We start from the raw sequence: 19,790 nt of genomic DNA, 5'->3' as shown, positions 1-19,790 counted from the left end.
AACAGACAGAAGTAAAAAAAATAGATAAAGCAAGCTTGTGTGGAATGGGGAGAAAGCGAAGGCAGCGGGATGGAGAGGAAGATGGGAAGAGACGGACGGGGAGCAGAAACGGCAGCTTTCAGGAGTACCTACCTGCGAGTCCGGCAGCACGGCAGTGGTGATTATGACGTCACTGGCTGCAGGTGTTTACCTTCAGCTGAGCAGAGGGAGGGCAGGCCAATTAGACAGCAGGGGAAAGAGATGAGCTGTGTGTGAAAGTGTGGTGGGGGGGGTGCATGTACATAGTCCCCCCGCACTTCCATTTAAATACACATCCTGTATTAAAAATCCATGTATTAAAAATGTATACACTACAGACACACACCCAAGACATTGACTGGAAAACATCATATGCCATCATACACGCAACACATGCACTCTCTCTCTCTCTCCTCTCTCATCGCTCTCTCTCACACTCATCTGCCACCATGCTTTCACTATCTCGCTCTGCCATCTCTCTGTCTCTTTCTATTCTTCTCGTTTTCTTCCCTGCTCTCTACGCCTCACTCTCTCTCTCTGCCTCACTCTCTCTCTCCTCTCTCTCTCTCTCTCTCTCTCTCTCTCTCTCTCTCTCCTCTCTCTCTCTCTCTCTCTCTCTCTCTCTCTCTGTCTGTCTGTCTGTCTGTCTGTCTGTCTGTCTGTCTGTCTGTCTGTCTGTCTCTGTCTCTGTCTCTCTCTCTGTCTCTCTCTCTCTCTCTGTCTCTCTGTCTCTCTCTGTCTGTCTGTCTGTCTGTCTGTCTGTCTGTCTGTCTGTCTGTCTCTCTCTCTCTCTCTCTCTCTCTCTGTCTGTCTCTGTCTGTCTCTCTCTCTCTCTGTCTCTCTCTGTCTCTATCTCTCTCTCTCTCTCTTCTCTCTCTCTGTCTCTCTCTGTCTCTGTTCTCTCTCTGTCTCTCTCTCTGCTCTGTCTGTCTCGTCTCTCTCTGTCTCTCTCCTCTCTCTCTCTCTCTGTCTCTCTGTCTCTCTGTCTGTCTCTCTCGTCTCTCTCTCTCCTCTCTCTCTCTCTCTCTCCTCTCTACTCTCTCTCTCTCTCTCTCTCTCTCTCTCTCTCGTCTCTCACTCTCTCTCTCTCTCTCTCTCTGTCTCTCTCTGTCTCTCTCTCCATTTGAACTCAGTGACCTTTATCGGTGTGATGTGCGTGTGCGCGCATCGCAGAGGCGTAGACTTGATCATAAATGAAATGAGACCAACAAAAGTAAATATCACAACAAGTCAGTCAACACACTCATCATGTGAGTCTCTGCACAGTACGGGATGACACAAAGCAACAACACAACAATACAAGGTGTTGTTAGGCGACAGTGGGATTACTGATAGCTTGTGTTTCTTGGATTATGGTGTGCGCACGCGCACACACACATACATACACACACACAACAGCAAATACACACACACACAAACAAACACATACACAAAAACAAACAAACAAAAAACACACACAAACACACACACACTCAAATATACAAATGTGCTAGTGTGAAGCACACAAAAACAAACACACACACACAAACAAACACATACATATACACACACACAAACACACACACTCAAACATACAAATGTGCTACAGTGTGAAGCACACACACATACACACACACACACACACACACACACAAACACACACAAACACACAAATGTGCTACAGTGTGAAGCTATGACACATGCTCAGACTCACGAACAAAATGTCACAGACAGTCGTGCATGATAGTCTATGAAAAAAACTTGTACGCTCTATCATTCACACACACACACACACACACACACACACACACACACACACACACACACACACACACACACACACAGATAGACGTGTGCATAAATGCAGCTCCCTCACAAAGCTGGCGTGTGCAGCCACAGAGAGCGACTCGGAGACTGGCACAGCTGGCAGTGCCCGAGCACAGCGGGAACCGCCCCCTCCTCCCATGCCAACCTCGAGCCACGCTCATCACATTCAAACTCACACAGCTTTATTGGCAGAGAGGTGCGTGGTCACGGCTGCTCCCCCCCGCCGCTGCCCCCGCCGCTTCCCCCCGCTGCCCCCGCATGCTGGGAGACACAAAACAATGCTGGTCTTGTACGGCGGACCGGCGCTTCCTCCCAGCTCCCCAGCTCAGCTTCACCTCAGTACTAAAAGTGACACAATTCAGTGACAAATTCCCAACTCTACCCCCCATCCCCCCACCCCCCCACCCAGCCTTGCCAACCAAACTGTCCTCTGTCCCCGGTCTCCTTTACAAGGCGTCATGTGGTCTTGGCACAAATCACTTCATTTTTATCCGCCCCTCATAAATCTACCCACTCCTGTCTGCTCACACAAAGCTGCAGTCGTTCCTCACATGTGAAAGAATTGATACTCCCCCAGCCCCATACCACCCCCCCCCACACACACACACCTTTGTCTTTGTGCTTAATTTGGTGTGCTCGTTTAGAGGGATCGTCTCTGATGTTCGTCCTTATCGCTGTCTGTCTGGGACAGGGACAGCGCTGCAGTTGTTCCCAATCAGTTCTGCATCTCCGGTGCAGCAGAGAAAGTTTTCCCTCACCTGCCAAGCGACATGTTGTGACGTTATGTGGTGGCTGGTAAACTCAGTGCGGGGTTTCTAACGCTCTGACCTACTCTGAACACGCTGCTCAAACACACATCCTCTTTCTCTCCGCTAAGCTGCTTTTCCGACGGTGGAAATGACGTCATGGTTGCGTTGCTTTGCTCACCCGTCCCCGCATTTCTTGATTGGCTTGCCGTGTCTGTTCCTGCCCCTAATTTGCTCACCTGTTCCCCGTTCCCTGATTGGCTCTCCAGCAGTTGTATTCCCCCCGGGTTGCCCCCCCGACTCTTTGTCAGATCGTCAGATTGACTTTTGGCAGCCGGATGTTTTGCGCCTTGTCCCGGGTGTTTTGTAAGTTGTTTGCTTTATTAAAGCGGTGCTCTAGCCCCAGCCGGTCTCTGCTGTCTGCGTTTGGGTCCTCTGTTCCTGCTTCCGTCGTGACACCCACAACACCTGAGTGGAGGATTTTATGGACGACGATACAGACGCTTGCGTGCAGTGCATTCTGGTACATGTGGGCACTGTGGGGAAGACTCTGTGAGCAGGACAACACTGATTTCTCCATCAGCACAGCACACAGTGAGGACTTTATTACTTCAATCCACCACGTTACCCATCAGGACTGAGCACACACAAAACCATCAGAGAACTGTCCTTTAATGCTGTGCCAAGCCCTCATAGATGGACATGAGACCAGTGCCTGGGAGTGATGTCAAAGACGGTTGAATTTTGATATTGAGTGTGGGCTTGGTAGCTAATTTTGTTGGGTTTTAGCCCCAGGTTGCCAGAACACCCATACTCCGATGCTAGCTAGAAATCAGAAACACCATGTCGTTTCATTTCATGCACTTGCGCACATGAAACGAAGCGAAGCGTCGTTTCCCCCCAGCCCACAGCAGTGCAACACAACGGCAAAAACGCATATCTAAGAACTACAAGTGCACACATAGCCAAACTAACACATATCTGAAATGTAAATAAATCGCTGTCTATGAGAGCGAACGCCAGCCAGGATGACTGTCAGAACTGCTGGTTTGTTTGGGCTAGCAGTTAGCTTAGCCTGCCCCGCTTCCACCTCCTGTCAGACCGCTCCCGGTGCTTCCTCCTCTGTCGTAGCTCTATGCAGGGCAGTGGTCCTTGGGTTCACAAGACGCAGCAGACCAAGCTCTCCCAGCCGATCCAACGCCAGCTCTCCCAGACAGACACCCTCGACACACCTCCCCGCACTCCACACGATGACACTAAAAACACAGTCAAGGCTAGGCGAGGCCGCCGCCAGACCGCCCTCGGTGTTATCAGAACTGCCGGTCTGCATGGGCTAGCAGTTAGCTTAGCCTGCCCCACTTCCGCATCCTGTCAGACCGCCCTCGGTGTTACCTCTTCGGGCACAGCTCCAGGCAGGGCCGTGGTCCCTGGGCCCGCAGGAAGCGGCCGACCAAGCTCTCCCAGCCATCAAACGAAAGACAAACTTAGACGCAGACGTGGACAAAAGACACCGCATGGACGGACGGTACTGGGTGAGGTCGGCACAAACGTGAATTCACGCTGCCATGGTCTCACACCGGAAGTGGGCGAGGCCACTGCGGGCGTGAATTTGGCTTAGCAGCTAATTCTATTCAGTGTTAGCCCCAGGTTGCCAGAGCAGCTACTTCGATGTGAGCTAGTACCGTGATCAGAGAACAGAGGTAGCCATGTTTGATAGGTGGGACACATAGTACATGATATATGGTAACCCATAGGTGCAGGGGTATTTTTTATTTTAATTAACCACACACTGCTTTGTATCCTCTGTGTGTGTGTGTGTGTGTGTGTGTGTGTGTGCGTGTGTGTATGTTGCTCATATCACATAACAGGTTTTATTATTATGCAGTAACCGGCACAGTGATTATATTAGTGTTGTGGTGGTTGTGAGCATCATTCTGTCTATGATCCACCAAGGTGACAAGTCTGGACGAGCTGGCACCGCATGTTGACGTACCGGAAGCTGTGTGTGTGTGTGTGTCTGTCCCTGCGGCAATGACAGGCTAATATGCTCCACAGCCTCCGGAACAGGCTCTCCTTGTCTTGCTATTCATCCCTTCTCTCCGTCTCTCCTCTTCCTCCTTCCCTTCCTCCGTTTGTTTGTTTTTTGGAGGATATTTTGGGGGCGTGTTTTGCTCTTTTCTAGATGGAACCCATGGAGCCACACTCTCCCTATCCCCCCCCTCTCTCTCTCTCTCTCTCTCTCTCTCTCTCTCTCTCTCTCTCTCTCTCTCTATATATATATATATATATATATATATATATATATATATATATATATTTATTTTTTATTTTTTTTGTCAGTATTTTGTTGGTCTTCCTCCCCTACACAGCGTCGTCCTCTCTCGTCTAGTTTAGCCTTGTGGCTCTTTGTTGTATGTCTGTCCCGCCACCTCCTCCCAAATTCTATTCAAATTATTCCTCCTCACTTCTAAACCGTTTTCTTTTTTTTAACTTCCTTTGTGTAGTTCATTTCATTTCATTTCGACTAAATTAGATTTAATCCAGCCCAATTCGGTCCAACAAGCCTCACGGGCAAAGTGGTAGATGAAAACTACTGCCGAGGAACGCAAATAAAAGTGAATAAAAGTGAAGATATTTTTGTAACACGTGTCCGTCCCTCCGTCCCTCAGTTTATTTTTATTTCACTTAAATGTGTTTCATCGGAATGAACGTTCGAAGAATTAGATTGGTAAAGCATCTAAATATTGACAAAAATACTGCAAATAACTAGCATATGTAACATGTCATATGCTTGCTATCGCTCTCGCTCTCTCTCCCCCTCTCTGTCTGTTCCTCTCTCCCTCTCTCTCTTTTCCTGTGCCAGTTGGCTGCAGATCTGCCCTCAGGTGTTTATTGACCAACCCCCTTTCCTCCTCTTCCCTTTGTATCTCTCCATCCCCTCCATCCGTCCATCCCTCTATCCAACCAGTCCCTGCCAGACCTCTCTGGTGTCTGGGCCTTGGCAGGGCTGCGGGAGCCAGACTTTGTGGTGTTGTCTCTGACACCTGGTCTGGCTCAGCTCCGTCCTAATTCATCTGCCACGGGCTGAGGAGCCAGATTCAGCTGCCCGCCTCCTCTTGGCCAGCAGGGGAGACTGGTTAGTGGCGGATCTGGTGCGGAAATCCCTGCAACCATGCCTTAAAGTGTGGTATGGCAGTTTTACCATATTACCCCTGTGCAACTATACACTTCAGTCTAACATGCCATGCTGCTATCTATAAGAAGACGATGAATAAAGGAGCAGAAGTGATTTTTTCACTTAATTCATTAAAAATAATTCAGTAAATCAGATCCCACTATGGCCGGACTCGATGAAGCAGCAATAATTGGCAGCACTGTCTTCAGGAGGGGGGGCGTAGTCTGCTTGTGTTCGTCACATGAATGCGTCTCTGTGTGTGTCGGAAAAAGCAGTAGTTCGGCCTGGAGTCGCCTTGTCACAAAAGTGGGGAGGCGTCTCCTTCGAGACTGCCGGCCAGAGAGATGCAGTTGGCGAATGCATGCAGTACGAGGGTGGGTGTTTGAACTAAAATAGGGATCAATTGGCCACTAAATTGGGAGAAAAAGGGAAAAATCAGAAATAAATTTATATTAAAAAAAATAAAAATAATTCAATAATTACAAATAATACGTTTGACCACAATGTCTTGCAAAACAATCTGGAGCATTATTTCTACCATTAATGTGCAGCCTTGTAATATGGATCAGGTTATAGGCTGAATTCTCCCCAGACCTAACGCAGGTTAAGATAGAACGGTCCAGAGAAAGCATTTTATAAGTCAAGTACTGTTGGCTGTCAGTCCCAAGTCGTTTTAAACCCAGCCCAGTGTTTCCACAGACGAGGCAGACCTCCACAAAGAAAGCTATTGTTGACCGATCAATAGCAAAACATCCATTTCAGCTTGGCGTGTGACCCTACTGTCCGGTTCCTGTCCGTCCTAGTCTCGGCTGTTCCGCATTGCTGTGTGGGGTTCGGTCCGGGATCTGATCCGGGGGTGTTGGTTGATGTTCATCTAAGGCCGGTTTGGCTGAAGCCCAGGCAGAACATCTGAACAGATCTAGCAAGGAGGGTCCCCGCCGACTTCAGCTATAATGTGCTGCACTTCAGGAATCAGAAACACTTTATTTGTCATTTTGAAATATCGCCCCCCCCCGCCCCGCCCACAGTAGTGCAACACAAAGACAAAAACACATATCCAAAAACTAGAAGAACACACATGTCCAAACTCTAACACACTTATCCAAACTAACACATATATCCAAACTAAAAAAAATCACTGTCCAGAGAACAAACGCCAGCCAGGTTGATGGTCGGTCTGCATGGGCTAGCAGTTAGCTTAGCCTGTCCCGCTTCCGCGTCCTGCTAGACCGCCCTTGGTGTTTCCCCCTCAGGTGCAGCTCCAGGCAGGGGACATGGTCCTTGGGCCCACTGAATGCAGCAGACCAGGCTCCCCCAGCTGATCCAACGCCAGCTCTCCCGGCCAGACACCCTCAACTCATCTCCTCGCACTCCACACGATGACACCAAAAGCACCACAGTCAACGCCAGGCGAGGCCGCTGCCAGACTCCCCCTCGGTGTTATCGGAACTGCTGGTCTGCATGGGCTAGCAGTTAGCTTAGCCTGCCGCGCTTCCGCATCCTGTCAGAACGACCTCGGTGCTACCTCCTCCGTCGTAGCTCCAGGCAGGGCTGTGGTCCCTGGGCCCACAGGACGCAACAGACCAAGCTCTCCCAGCCGATCTAGCGCAAGCTCTCCCAGCCATCAAACGAAGACAAATTTAGATGCAGTTATTGACAAAGACATCGCTTGGACGGTACTAGGTGAGGCCGTCAATTCGCGCCACCATCTTCCCACTCCGGAAGTGGGTGTGGAATGTAACGTAAACTTTGTTTAGTTTGTTTTTACTTTATGTGAACTTTGTTTAGGGTGTAAACGTCCACTACAGTTTACAGCAGATACAATTAATTAAAAAAAGGGTTGATATGTATTAACTGTCATAGTGTTTGGCGTTTCGTCGTGTGGCAGTAGCGGTGCTGGCATGCTGGAGGTCACCTAAGCCCCGTGTTATGAATGCCTCCCTGCACCCTGACGTGGCTTTCCTCCGCGCTGACTCCTCTTACACCGTGCTGTTTGAAGTGGCACCGGGGGACTTTTTTTGCTTTAACATGTCATTATTAAATTAATTTTGGTTGTGTTGTGTGATGGCGAGGAGGGGGTACACTAGGAGCCTTGTTTTTGCTTTGCACTTTCTCTGCCACCGGATAAGAAACCTCCTGAGAAACGTTGGGTTCTGCTTTGCAAGCACACACTGCATCTTTACTCTGCCTGGTCTGTGAACATTCCTCCTCCTCCCCCTCCTCTTCTGTGACCGGCTTCTGAGCCAGCGCTTGTGAGTAAGTGCAGGTATCTTGCTACTCTATGGATGAAAAAAAGCCACTTGGTCGCCTTTGTGACAGTTGAGGAAAGAGATGTTGCTGGAATCCAGGAAGTCGCCCAGTGCTGCTTTGAATAAGACAAACTGGCAGCATCTTAGACATTTTTATCAAGGTTGGCCAAAGGATGTAGTCATTAAGTTGGTCCCGTATTGCAATTTGTTTTGACACAGGCAATTATGTGATGCATAGGCTAATTTAAATCAGTATATGTGGCTTCATTTTGTTGAGGATGCATTAGGCCGTCGAGGGCTTTTTCAGTTAACAATGCCGAGACAACCGCTGCTTCTCCCAGAAGATGCTGTCACGGCAGCACGTTCAGCACGCCCTGATGTGTTCAGCTGTAACGGGCCGAAGAAGAGACCAGAAACACCCTGACGTGTTCAGCTGTAATGGGCCGAAGAGGAGACCAGAAACACCCTGATGTGTTCAGCTGTAACGGGCCGAAGAGGAGACCAGAAACAACCTGACGTGTTCAGCTGTAACGGGCTGAAGAGGAGACCAGAAACACCCTGACGTGTTCGGCTGTAACGGGCTGAAGAGGAGACCAGAAACACCCTGACGTGTTCAGCTGTAACAGGCTGAAGAGGAGACCAGAAACACCCTGACGTGTTCGGCTGTAACGGGCCGAAGAGGAGACCAGAAACAACCTGACGTGTTCAGCTGTAACGGGCTGAAGAGCAGACCAGAAACACCCTGACATGTTCGGCTGTAACGGGCTGAAGAGGAGACCAGAAACACCCTGACATGTTCGGCTGTAACGGGCCAAAAAGGAGACCAGAAACACCCTGACATGTTTGGCTGTAACGGGCTGAAGAGCAGACCAGAAACACCCTGACATGTTCAGCTGTGACGGGCCAAAAAGGAGACCAGAAACACCTTGACATGATCAGCTGTAATGGGCTGAAGAGGAGACCAGAAACGATGGAAACAAACAGAAAGCTGCTTTAGAGTAGCGGAGGCTGGCATGGACGAGTGCCAGTACAGTTAGAGTACAATTAACAGTATAGTAACAGTAGCAGTACAGTGATAGTGCAACTAACAGTGCAGTAACAGTACAGTAACAGTACAATTAATTAAAGTAACAGTACAACAAACAGTAACAGTACAGTAACAGCACAGTAATAATAATAATAATAATAATAATAGTAACTATTTATTTATATAGCACGTCTCAAACAAATTTACAAAGTGATTTACAAGACAAAGAAAAAATGGTAGACAATGATAAAAACCAATTTAAAAACATTAACAGTAAAGTTACAGTAACGATAGCTACAGTAACAGTACAGTAACCATACGGAAACAGTACAGTTACGTAATGGTACAGTAACAGTACAGTTACAGTACAGTAACAGTTACAGCACAGTGACAGCACAATAACAGTAACAGTAACGCTACAGTAACAGAACAGTAACAGCACAGTAACAGTACAGTAACAGTATAGTAACAGTACAGTAACAGTACAGTACAGTAACAGTTACAGTACAGTAACAGTTCCAGTTCCAGTACAGTAACAGTACAGTAACAGTAACAGTACAGTAACAGTTACAGTATAGTAACAGTACAATAACAGTACAGTAACAGTACAGTACAGGCGTTCGGTGCTGAAGATATGAAGGCAGACACATCACATACACTGAACAGGAAGTGGTGCGAGGCTTCTTTTGCAAAACAGAGTATTTCCTACCATAACAGTGGATCGGAATATATCACAACAACTGCCAGTATGATGAGCATTTTGATGTCAGTTTAAAGTAAATCAAATCATTGTTGACAGAGTTATAGTTTTAACCTTTTTTCCACCATGACGCTGGCCTAACTGCCTCCCAAAAACTTCGGTCTCCTACAGACCATTTCTAAATATGTCAGTGGGCCAGCTGGTTTTCATAAAGTTTCGGCAACTTTATAAAAAGCAGCTGCAGCAGATGACACAGCAGATAAACATAAATAAAAACGGCACCAAGAACAATCCATCTCAAGGGTGGGGCGGTTACTCCAGCCAAGTTAAACTGACATGGAGAGGAACTGCACGGGTCATCGGGATGGCATCGCTGAGCCAATCAGCTGTTTCTGAGCTAATTACGGCACTGGCAACAACAAAAGCCACGAATGAAAATCTGATGGAAAATTACAGCGAAACTATACAGTTACGGCGCTGTGTAGCGGAAAACGTTCCTCCCCTCACACACTCTCAGATGTGCAGCCACAGCTGCAACACACACACACACACACACATACACACACACACACGTAGTTCGACACTGGTTTAAGATATGATGAGGATGTCTGTGTCCTGGTGAGATCTAGTTTATAAAGTCTGCAGCTCAGAGGAGACTGGCTGCCTGCAGCTGACAGGCTGCCTCATAGCCTCCGCCTGTGTGCGTGCGTGCGTGTGCGCGTGTCAGCGGATTTGCTAGAAAGAAACAAGTGATAAGCCTTTGTGTGATTGGTGTGCTCAGGCCTGTCAGTCAACCCCACCCCCACCCCACCCCCCTCCTTCAGTATCTCCATGTGCCAGAAACATGTGTCACTGTGGATGGGGGGATGCAGAAAGAGAGAAAGAAGGGGAAAGGGGGGAAAACTGGTGATTATGTGCAAGTCAGAAAAGTAACAGCAGTAACGTCAAGTAAAAACAGATGAGGAAGACAGCGACGAAGAGCCGGGGAGGGGGAAAACAGATGAGGAAGACAGCGATGAAGAGCCGGGGAGGAGAAAAAAAGGGGGGGGATCAATGCAATGGGAGATAAAGTGAGATAGGAAGAGAATGGGGTGCGGTGGAAGAGAGTAAGAGAGGGGGGGTGGAGAGTGGAGAGGGGAGATGGAGGTGTTTGCAGGAGAGCTAGCGGGGGAGAGGGCGGTGGGGAGGGGAGGGGAGGGGGCAGGATGAATAGGGTAATAATGGCCCAGTGTGAAAGCGGCTGTACAAAGAGAGCGAGAGCAGCTGAGTGAGGAAGAGAACAAAATGAGGCTGAGGGCACTCAGACAGATAGAATTAGACACTCCGCAGACGTGTGTGCGTGTGCGTGTGTGTGTGTGCGCGGGTGCATGAGTAAGACAGAGGGCAAAAAAGAAGAGAGAACATGCATGCACCAGTGTTTTTGTGTGTCTGTTCGTGTGTGCTCGTATTTCATCCGTGGGTCTGCCTGTTAGTGTCCGTGTGTTTGTGTGTTCATACCTGTTTGTGTGTGTCTGTGTGTGGGTGGGTGTGTGTGTGTATGCAGTTTGCAGTTTTCTTTTGTGGATGCTTTCCAGCTTTCCTTTTATGTGTATGTTTTCGCACAGGTGAGCATGGCTGTGTGTGTGTGCGTGTGTGTGTGTGTGTGTGTGTGGAATGGCATCTTCATGGAATCTACGAGTTCTAGCAAATGGACAAATGTAATGGCACTGAATAAACAGCTGTGAGAGGTGGAGTGGAAGAGGGAGTGAAAGCAAGAAAAAGACACACTCACACACACACACACACACACACACACACACACACACACACACACACAAACAAGGGGGGAAAGGTGCATTTGTGCCGGAGGGTTTTTTGTGCACTGTATTTGTGAATGTGTCTTAATGTTGTGTGTGTGTGTGTGTCTGTGTGTGTGTGTGTGTGTGTGTGGTGAGGGGTTCAGGTAGAAAATGGAGGGAAGCTAACCCAGGGTGCGCCAAATGAGAGTGTGATGGTGCTAAAAGGGTGGATGGTGACTAGAGGCCTTAATGTCGCCCCCGCTCTTCATCCTCCCTGCATCCTTCACCATCCCCGCTCTTCACCCTCCCCGCATCCTTCACCATCCCCGCTCTTCATCCTCCCTGCATCCTTCACCATCCCCGCTCTTCATCCTCCCCGCATCCTTCACCATCCCCGCATCCTTAACCGTCCCCGTTCTTCATCCTCCCTGCATCCTTCACCATCCCCGCTCTTCATCCTCCCCTGGATCCTTAACCATCCCCGTTCTTCATCCTCCCTGCATCCTTCACCATCCCCGCTCTTCATCCTCCGCAGATCCTTCACCATCCCCGCTCTTCATCCTCCCCTGCATCCTTCACCATCCCCGCTCTTCATCCTCCCTGCATCTTTAACCGTCCCCACTCTTCATCCTCCCTGCATCCTTCACCATACCTGCTCTTCATCCTTCCCGCATCCTTCACCATCCCCGCTCTTCATCCTCTCTGGATCCTTCACCATCCCTGATCTTCATCCTCCCCGCACCCTTCACCATCCCCGCTCTTCATCCTCCCTGCATCCTTCACCATCCCCGCTCTTCATCCTCCCCGCACCCTTCACCATCCCCGCTCTTCATCCTCCCTGCATCCTTCACCATCCCCGCTCTTCATCCTCCCTGGATCCTTCACCATCCCCGCTCTTCATCCTTCCCGCATCCTTCACCATCCCCACTCTTCATCCTCCCTGCATCTTTCACCATCCCCGCTCTTCACCCTCCCCTGCATCCTTCACCATCCCCGCTCTTCATCCTCCCTGGATCCTTCACCATCCCCGCTCTTCATCCTCCCCGCATCCTTAACAGTCCCCGCTCTTCATCCTCCCCGCATCCTTCCCCATCCCTGCTCTTCATCCTCCCCGCATCTTTCACAATCCCCGCTCTTCATCTTCCCCGCGTCCTTAATCGTCCCTGCTCTTCATCCTCCCTGCACCATCCACCATCCCTACTCTGTTTTCTGACTCATGCTGCTGTCATTCACGGTGCCCTTGCGGAAAGGTGTGCTAATGCACAGGTCTGTTCAGGTGACTCTGTTCAGGTGTGTCTTTGCGGGTTTGTTTTTGTGGGGTTGCGTTTGGTCTTCGTGCAGAGTGTGATAGAGAAGTGGGCGGATTGCTGCCGAAGGTGTTTTTTTTTTTGTAGTCCAAAAAAAAACAGAACACCTCTCGGTTGCTACTTCATATTTAGGACACAGGTTCTACCGTTTATGTCCTAAATGGGTTAATTCCATCTTGAAGTTGTGTCTCGCTAGAAATAAAAAAGGTCAGTGAAAAAAATGAAAAACTGTGCAGCACGCACTACTCTCTTCATATCTAATGCCAAGGTAGCGTCATTAAAGAGGCAGGCGGAGAAATTGTGTGTTTTTTTTTCCAGGCAGCTTCCACGTGTGAATGTGTCCCGCCCCCAGTTGTACTTGGCCAGTCGGCTCTGTGCATAACTGTAGTCCACTGACTTCCGGTTTCTACTGCAGCGGTCATACCAGTTTCCTGTTTGTTGGCGTGTGCTGTTGACAATGGCATGTTTTTCGCGATGCCTGCGAGATTTACCGAGGATAAATGTCAACCACATGCACACAACTGTCCACAAACTGTCCCCTGCACCCACCAGCAGACGGGTGACAAGTTTCAAGTTGAGCATCTCAAGTTACGTCCACAATTATGAGGATGAGGATGCTCATCCTCATAGTCTGTCAACGATTCTGTGCATGTGGTTGACATTTATCCATGGTAAATCTCGCAGGCATCGCGGAATATATGCCATTGTCAACCCAGACATTATCTGGATGTGGGACACCTCAGGCAATGATGCGGCACTGGTGGCCTTCTTCTGGCCCTGACAAAATGGATGTGAACCTGAAGTGGCCCACATGTATAATAGCAAATATGGCCCAAATATGCCAAATCACATGTGGGCCTTTTTTGGCAAAGATGCGGTGCTCTCAACAACATGTGATCTGGATGTGACCCTGAAGTGGGCTGTGTGGTAAATGATGAATATGGCCCAAATATCACAAAAGAAATATGGGCCACCTTTGGCAAATATGTGGCACATGCAGCATTGCTATGGCTTGGTTCTGGCCCAGATCTGGCAAACAGGAGCGGACCGCCCAAGTGCCATCATTCCATGCAGTACGTGGGCCGGGTGAAAGTGTCGGGTATGGGACAGGTCCGGGCCGCAGCAGTTTTGCAATCTGGGACATGCACACGCCAACAAACAGGAAACTGGTCTGACCGCTGCAGTAGAAACCAGAAGTCAGTGGATGACAGTTATGCACAGAGCCAATTACCCCACTCTTCCAAGCTGTCCCGGTCACTGCTCCTCCCCCTCTGCCGATCCGGGGAGGGCTGCAGACTACCACATGCTTCCTCCGACACATGTGGAGTCGCCAGCAGCTTCTTTTCACCTGACAGTGAGGAGTTTCACCAGGGGGACAGCATGTGGGAGGATCACGCTATTACCTCCAGTCCCCTCCCCCCAAACAGGCATCCCTGACCGACCAGAGGAGGCGCTAGTACAGCGACCAGGACACATACCCACATCCGGCTTCCCACCCACAGACACGGCCAATTGTGTCTGTAGGGATGCCCGACCAAGCCGGGAGGTAACACGGGGATTCGAACCGGTGATCCCGGTGTTGGTAGGTAACGGAATAGACCGCCACGCCACCCGGACGCCCCACGTGGACTTGTTTTAACTGTGAACGTGACACAGAAGCTCTGCTGTAAATGAAAGGCATGTGTGCCCAGTCAACTTTCAACAGACTGATGGATGTAAAAACCAAGCAAGTTGCATAATCATAATGTGTCTGTCTCTCTCTCTCTCTCTCTCTCTCTCTCTCTCTTTCTCCCTCTCTTTCTCTCTCTTTCTCTCTGTGTGTCCGGGTCACAGGCCGAAATTGTCAAGCGTCTCAGTGCTATCTGCGCCCAGATCATCCCTTTCCTCTCTCAGGAGGTATGTATACCACCCCCCTACACCCCCCACCACAACCCAACCCCCCACACACACTTAACTGTTACCTCCAGAAACTCCCAGCTCTGTTCATCTCACACAGAGGGTCCCAGACAGACACACACTGCTGATGCCCACTCGATCCTGTTTGTTTTTTAATTTTTGTTGCATGTTTCAGCCATGCAGAGAAAATGATGATTACCTTGTACAAACACTGAAAACAACCCAGAGGAGGAAAGAAAAAGAAAAGATGATGGGATGATGGTAATGGCAGCAGAAGCAGCATTCGCGTGGACGCGTTTGCAGATGCAGGGGAGCAGATGGATGTCAGGTCGAGTCTGGATCCGTCAGCGCCGCTCTTTTAGCAGGTGCTGTAGTCTGGCTGGGTTTCAAGTGTGACTGAGGGGGTTTTCCATCCCTGGGAGCAGAACGGCAAATCCAGAGGAGATAAATCAGTCTTAGAACGGCAATGAAGACCGTGGCATTAAGTATCATCAAAGCTGTCTCTTCAGCGACCTCAAAACGGGACAGGACAGAGAGCACACCGATCCAGAATGTACCGCAGCGAATTCAGGGGGCAGCCGGGAACCGCCGTGGCCGGGATGCGAACCCGCGTCTCCCGCACCACGGGCGACTGCGCTAACCAGTCGACTAAAGGGTCCGACCCGTTAGCCAACGGGCCGGCGAGTCTAGTCATCGTGGTCGTTGCGGTATTGATGAGTTGATACCTTTTCTGATGTTCTTCTGACGGGGAGCGAGGAAAACAGAGTCACACCTTCAGTTTGCTTGTTTTACTTGTGTGTATGCACAAGCCTCTTATGTGTATGGGTTTTGTGTGCACACTCCTCTCTCCTTGTTTGTTTGTGTGTGTGTGTGTGTGTGTGTGTGTGTGTGTGTGGGTGTGTATGTGTGTTTTGTGTGCACTCTCCCCTCCAGCTGCGTGTTTGTGTGTGTGGGTGTGAGGTGTGTGTGTTTTGTGTGCACACTCCTCTCCAGTTGCATGTGTGTGCGTGTGTGTCTGTATGTGTGTGGGTGGTGGGGGGTGTGTGTTTTGTGTGCACATGTCTCTCCAGCTGTGTGTGTGTGTGTGTGTGTGTGTGTGTGTGCATGTGTGCGTTAATGTGCGAGTGCAGTCGTGTCAGGCTGGTGAGTGTGCGCCCCCAGGGACAGGAAGGTCACAGCTCTTGCAGTTTCGGTCAATATTGACACTGCAGCGCACGTGTACGCGCGCGGGCGACTGGTTAGATTCGAGCCTTGCGGACACAGCGCCGAGATTTTTGTCTCGTGTGTCACCGGCTGGGAGTGGGACTTTGACGGGTGTGTGTGTCTTTGTGTGTGTGTGTGTGTGTGTGTGTGTGTGTGCGTGTGCGTGTGTGTGTGCAGTTCTAGAGTGCACGGTTCCTCAGGTGGTGCATATATTTATACAGCCAGTGTGAACGGCGCAGGTCGACGCGGCTGTCATAAGACTCGCCGGTGTCGCCCCCTGCGAGGCGGGGAGGGTGCAGGTGTGGGGGCGCCGGCTGCACGTGCACGTTCTGTGCAGTACGTTCACATACCTGCACGTTTTGTTTTGCTCGTTTCCCCCAGTTTTTCTGCACACTGACAGCAAGGCATCTTCAGCAATCTCTACAGTAATGATAATAATAATAATAATTTTATCTGTTTGTCTGTGTACTTTTGTGTGTGTGTGTGTGTGTGTGTGTGTGTGTGTGTATAGACCAGCAGCAGTGGTCCAGGCAGTGGAGAGGGCCAAACAGGTCACCATGGCGGAGCTCAATGCCATCATCGGGGTGAGTCCCCTTCTGTTGCCATGACAGCATGCACACACACACACACAAACACATGCACACACAAACACATGCACACACACACACACACACAAGAACAATGGAATCAACAAACAAGTCAACTATAACGTTACACAAGACACCGCTTGGAAGAAACGCCTGCACACCCTACTGGCGCACACTTAGACAATAGAGATCCATGTGCACAACTAAACTGTTGCATGCACAGGCAACACTTGCTGATGTGTACACACACACACACACACACACACACACACACACACACATCATATAAATATATACAACAGCAAACACACTTGAACTGTTGATGTACACCAGACAACCCTTTACATGTAAACACAATGCTGACATGTGCACGTGAGCACACACACGCACACACACACACACACACACACACACACACACACACACACACACACACACACACACACACACACGCATGCACACACAGAGGTACAGCAGACGGCTGCTGTCCTGCAGGGCTTTCAGAGCTCGTCAGTGCACTGATCACATTACTGTCTACTTAAGACCTCTTGTTCCTCACCGCAACACAACCACTGCTGTGTCTGAGGTGTGTGTGTGTGTGTATCTGAGGTGCGTGTGTGTGTGTCTGAGGTGTTTGTGTGTGTGTGTTTGCATGTGTTTGTCAAGAGCTGTGACTGGACTAAACAACATGGCAAAACACATCATAAAGCCGCATCTGGAAATAGCCTCTTTCTCTGCCTCCGCTCCTCTCTCCTCTCCCCCACTGCCTAATTCCTACCCTCGTCGGGTCTTCTCTCTCTCTCTCTCTCTGTCTGTCGCTCTTTCTCTCTCTCTCCCTGTCGCTCTTTCTCTCTGTAGCTCTCTCTCTGTCACCCTCTCTCTTCCTCTCTCTCTCGCTCTCTCTCTGTCTCTCTCTGTGTGTCTCGCTCACTCTCTGACTCTGTTTTCTTTCTTCGTCTGACATTTTCTTCCTGGACTTTCATCCTTCCTTTTCGTAATCTTTCATCCTTCTCTTCCTCTCCCTCTCCCTTTGGAGCCAATCCTCTACTCACTGTGTTTTTCCCCCCTCTTTGTTTTTGCTCCGCGCTATCTTTCATTCCGTGACACATGCTCTTTTTTCTACCCTCTCCTTGCACTCATTTACCCTATCTCTGTCTCTCTCTCTCCCCATTTCTCTCCGTCCCCCTCCCGTCTATCCATCTTTTCTCTCCTTTCATTGCTTTCACCATGATTCCCCTGTGTCTCTGGCCATCCTTTAACTCTCCGACAACCCCCGTCCCCCGTCCACCTCATCCCTCACTTCTCCTTCTCTCTCTCTCTCTCTCCCTCTCTCTCTCTCTCTCTCTCTCTCTCTCTCTCTCTCTCTCTCTCTCTCTCTCTCTCTCTCTCTCTCTCTCTCTCTCTCTCTCTCTCTCGGTCTCTCTCTTTCTCTTTTGCTCTTCCCTGCCTGCTCTCGCCCATGAAAAATGTCACGTCTTGTGCCAGTTGTTCTCTCTTCTCTCCTCCTCTTTCTGTGTCCTTGGCTTCCATTGCTACCGTCTTCGCTGTCTCTACCCACACCTGCCCCCGTGTTTACCCATCTTTCAAGTCCTCTCCCCTCTCTTCTTCCACTCTTTTCTTCCCCTTGCTTCTTCAACCCCCATTGATCGGTGTGACCCCCCCGTCTCCCACAATCTTTCACCATCTTCCCATCTTCTTTCATGCTTCTACTCTCCAAATGACCTCCATTTCTCTCTCTCTCACTCTCTCCCCACTTCTGTCTTCTCTCTCTCTGTTCTCCTCCCTTGTTCACTGCTTCTCCTTTCTCTGACACCCTTTCTCTCCTCTTCTCCCCTCCATCTTTCTTTGGCCTTTGTCTCTTTTCACCCCCCCGCCCACCTTTATAACCAATAACCCCTTTCTTTCTCTCACAACCCCTCCCATTCCTCGACCCCCACCTCCTCCCTCCATTTCTCATGTGGCCACAGCAGCAGCAGCTCCAGCACCTGTCTCACACGCCCCGGGCATCCCCTGACACCCCACCCGTCAGGCCTGTCCCTGGGCGCGGGGGGCTCAGGGCTCCTGGCCCTCACCGGGGCCCTCGGGGTCTCGGCCCACTTGGCCTCCAAGGACGAACCGCAACCATCTAGATCCGAGCATCTGCGAGGTGAGAGGCCACGAAGCAATTCTCAACTCTCCCATACAAACACATACCTTTATCTTAAACTGAGTTCTAAATTTGCATTTCTTTCTGAAATAAACAAAAGAAAAAAGAAGTTTCTAGGCGTAAGTGGCGAATTCTCAAAGTAGATCACCCTGCCTGTGTTGAGATGCTATCACGTGCAGACAGGAGGCCTGTGGTGGGTTCGCTGCAGGAGAGGACGTGTGGTGGTTTGAAAGCGGGATTCAACCTTAAATTCATGGACGTACTGAGACGGGCTCCTGAGTGGTCTTGGAGAAATCAGGGAATTTTACGGTTTAATTTTGCATGACGGTACAAGTCAGGTCATGTCGCCGTAGCCTTCTAAAGATCCTGCAACCTGAGTTGGCGGGAATGAAATACGTATGCTTGTGGTGGAGCAATCTGACAAAGGGTGTGAACGATACAGAAAATATTATTATCATGATACGAGAATATCCAAATTTTATCCCAATACAAGACCATTAAAAGACATTAAATGATAACATGGTATTGCTGCTCAGCCCTCGTACATATCCCATGCAGTTCTGTAATTTTCATGAACGTTTGGGTCGCCAGCAGCATCCAGGTAGCTTGGTAGTCTATTCCGTTGACTACCAACACGGGGGGGGGTCGCCGGTTCGAATCCCCGTCTGACCTCCGGCTTGGTCGGGCGTCCCTACAGACACAATTGGCCGTGTCTGCGGGTGGGAAGCCGGATGTGGGTATGTGTCCTGGTCGCTGCACTAGCGCCTCCTCTGGTTGGTCGGGGGCGCCTGTTTGGGGGGGGACTGGGGGTAATAGCGTGAGCCTCCCATGTGCTACGTCCCCCTGGTGAAACTCCTCACTGTCAGGTGAAAAGAAGTGGCCGGCGACTCCACGTGTATCGTAGGCGGCATGCGGTAGACTCTGCAGCCCCTCTCCGGATCGGCAGTGACCGAGACGACTCGGTAGAGTGGGGTAATTGGCCAAGTACAATTGGGGAGAAAAAGGATGGACCCCCCCCCCAAAAAATAGGATACATGATTATTTGGTGAAACTAAAATGTGAATATAAGCTCGACAACACATAACTGGTGAGAGATAGTGTTGATGTGGACGGTATGTATCCCTGCACTGTGTTGCCACAATTAACAGCACA

At 49.9% G+C, this 19,790-nt stretch overlaps 1 protein-coding gene across 1 annotated transcript in view; it reads left to right on the top strand.

The window, feature by feature from the left end:
- tle2b (TLE family member 2, transcriptional corepressor b) overlaps nt 1–19,790 on the top strand; it is a 124,916-nt gene that overhangs the window by 67,462 nt on the left and 37,664 nt on the right. Inside the window, 3 exon segments of the mRNA XM_056277774.1 lie at nt 14,640–14,702; nt 18,460–18,492; nt 18,494–18,638. Coding sequence (XP_056133749.1) covers nt 14,640–14,702; nt 18,460–18,492; nt 18,494–18,638 — 241 coding nt within the window.

Source organism: Lampris incognitus, chromosome 3, assembly GCF_029633865.1.
Source record: "Lampris incognitus isolate fLamInc1 chromosome 3, fLamInc1.hap2, whole genome shotgun sequence".
Taxonomy (NCBI): Eukaryota; Metazoa; Chordata; class Actinopteri; order Lampriformes; family Lampridae; genus Lampris; species Lampris incognitus.
This window is presented reverse-complemented; position numbering and strand designations above follow the sequence as displayed.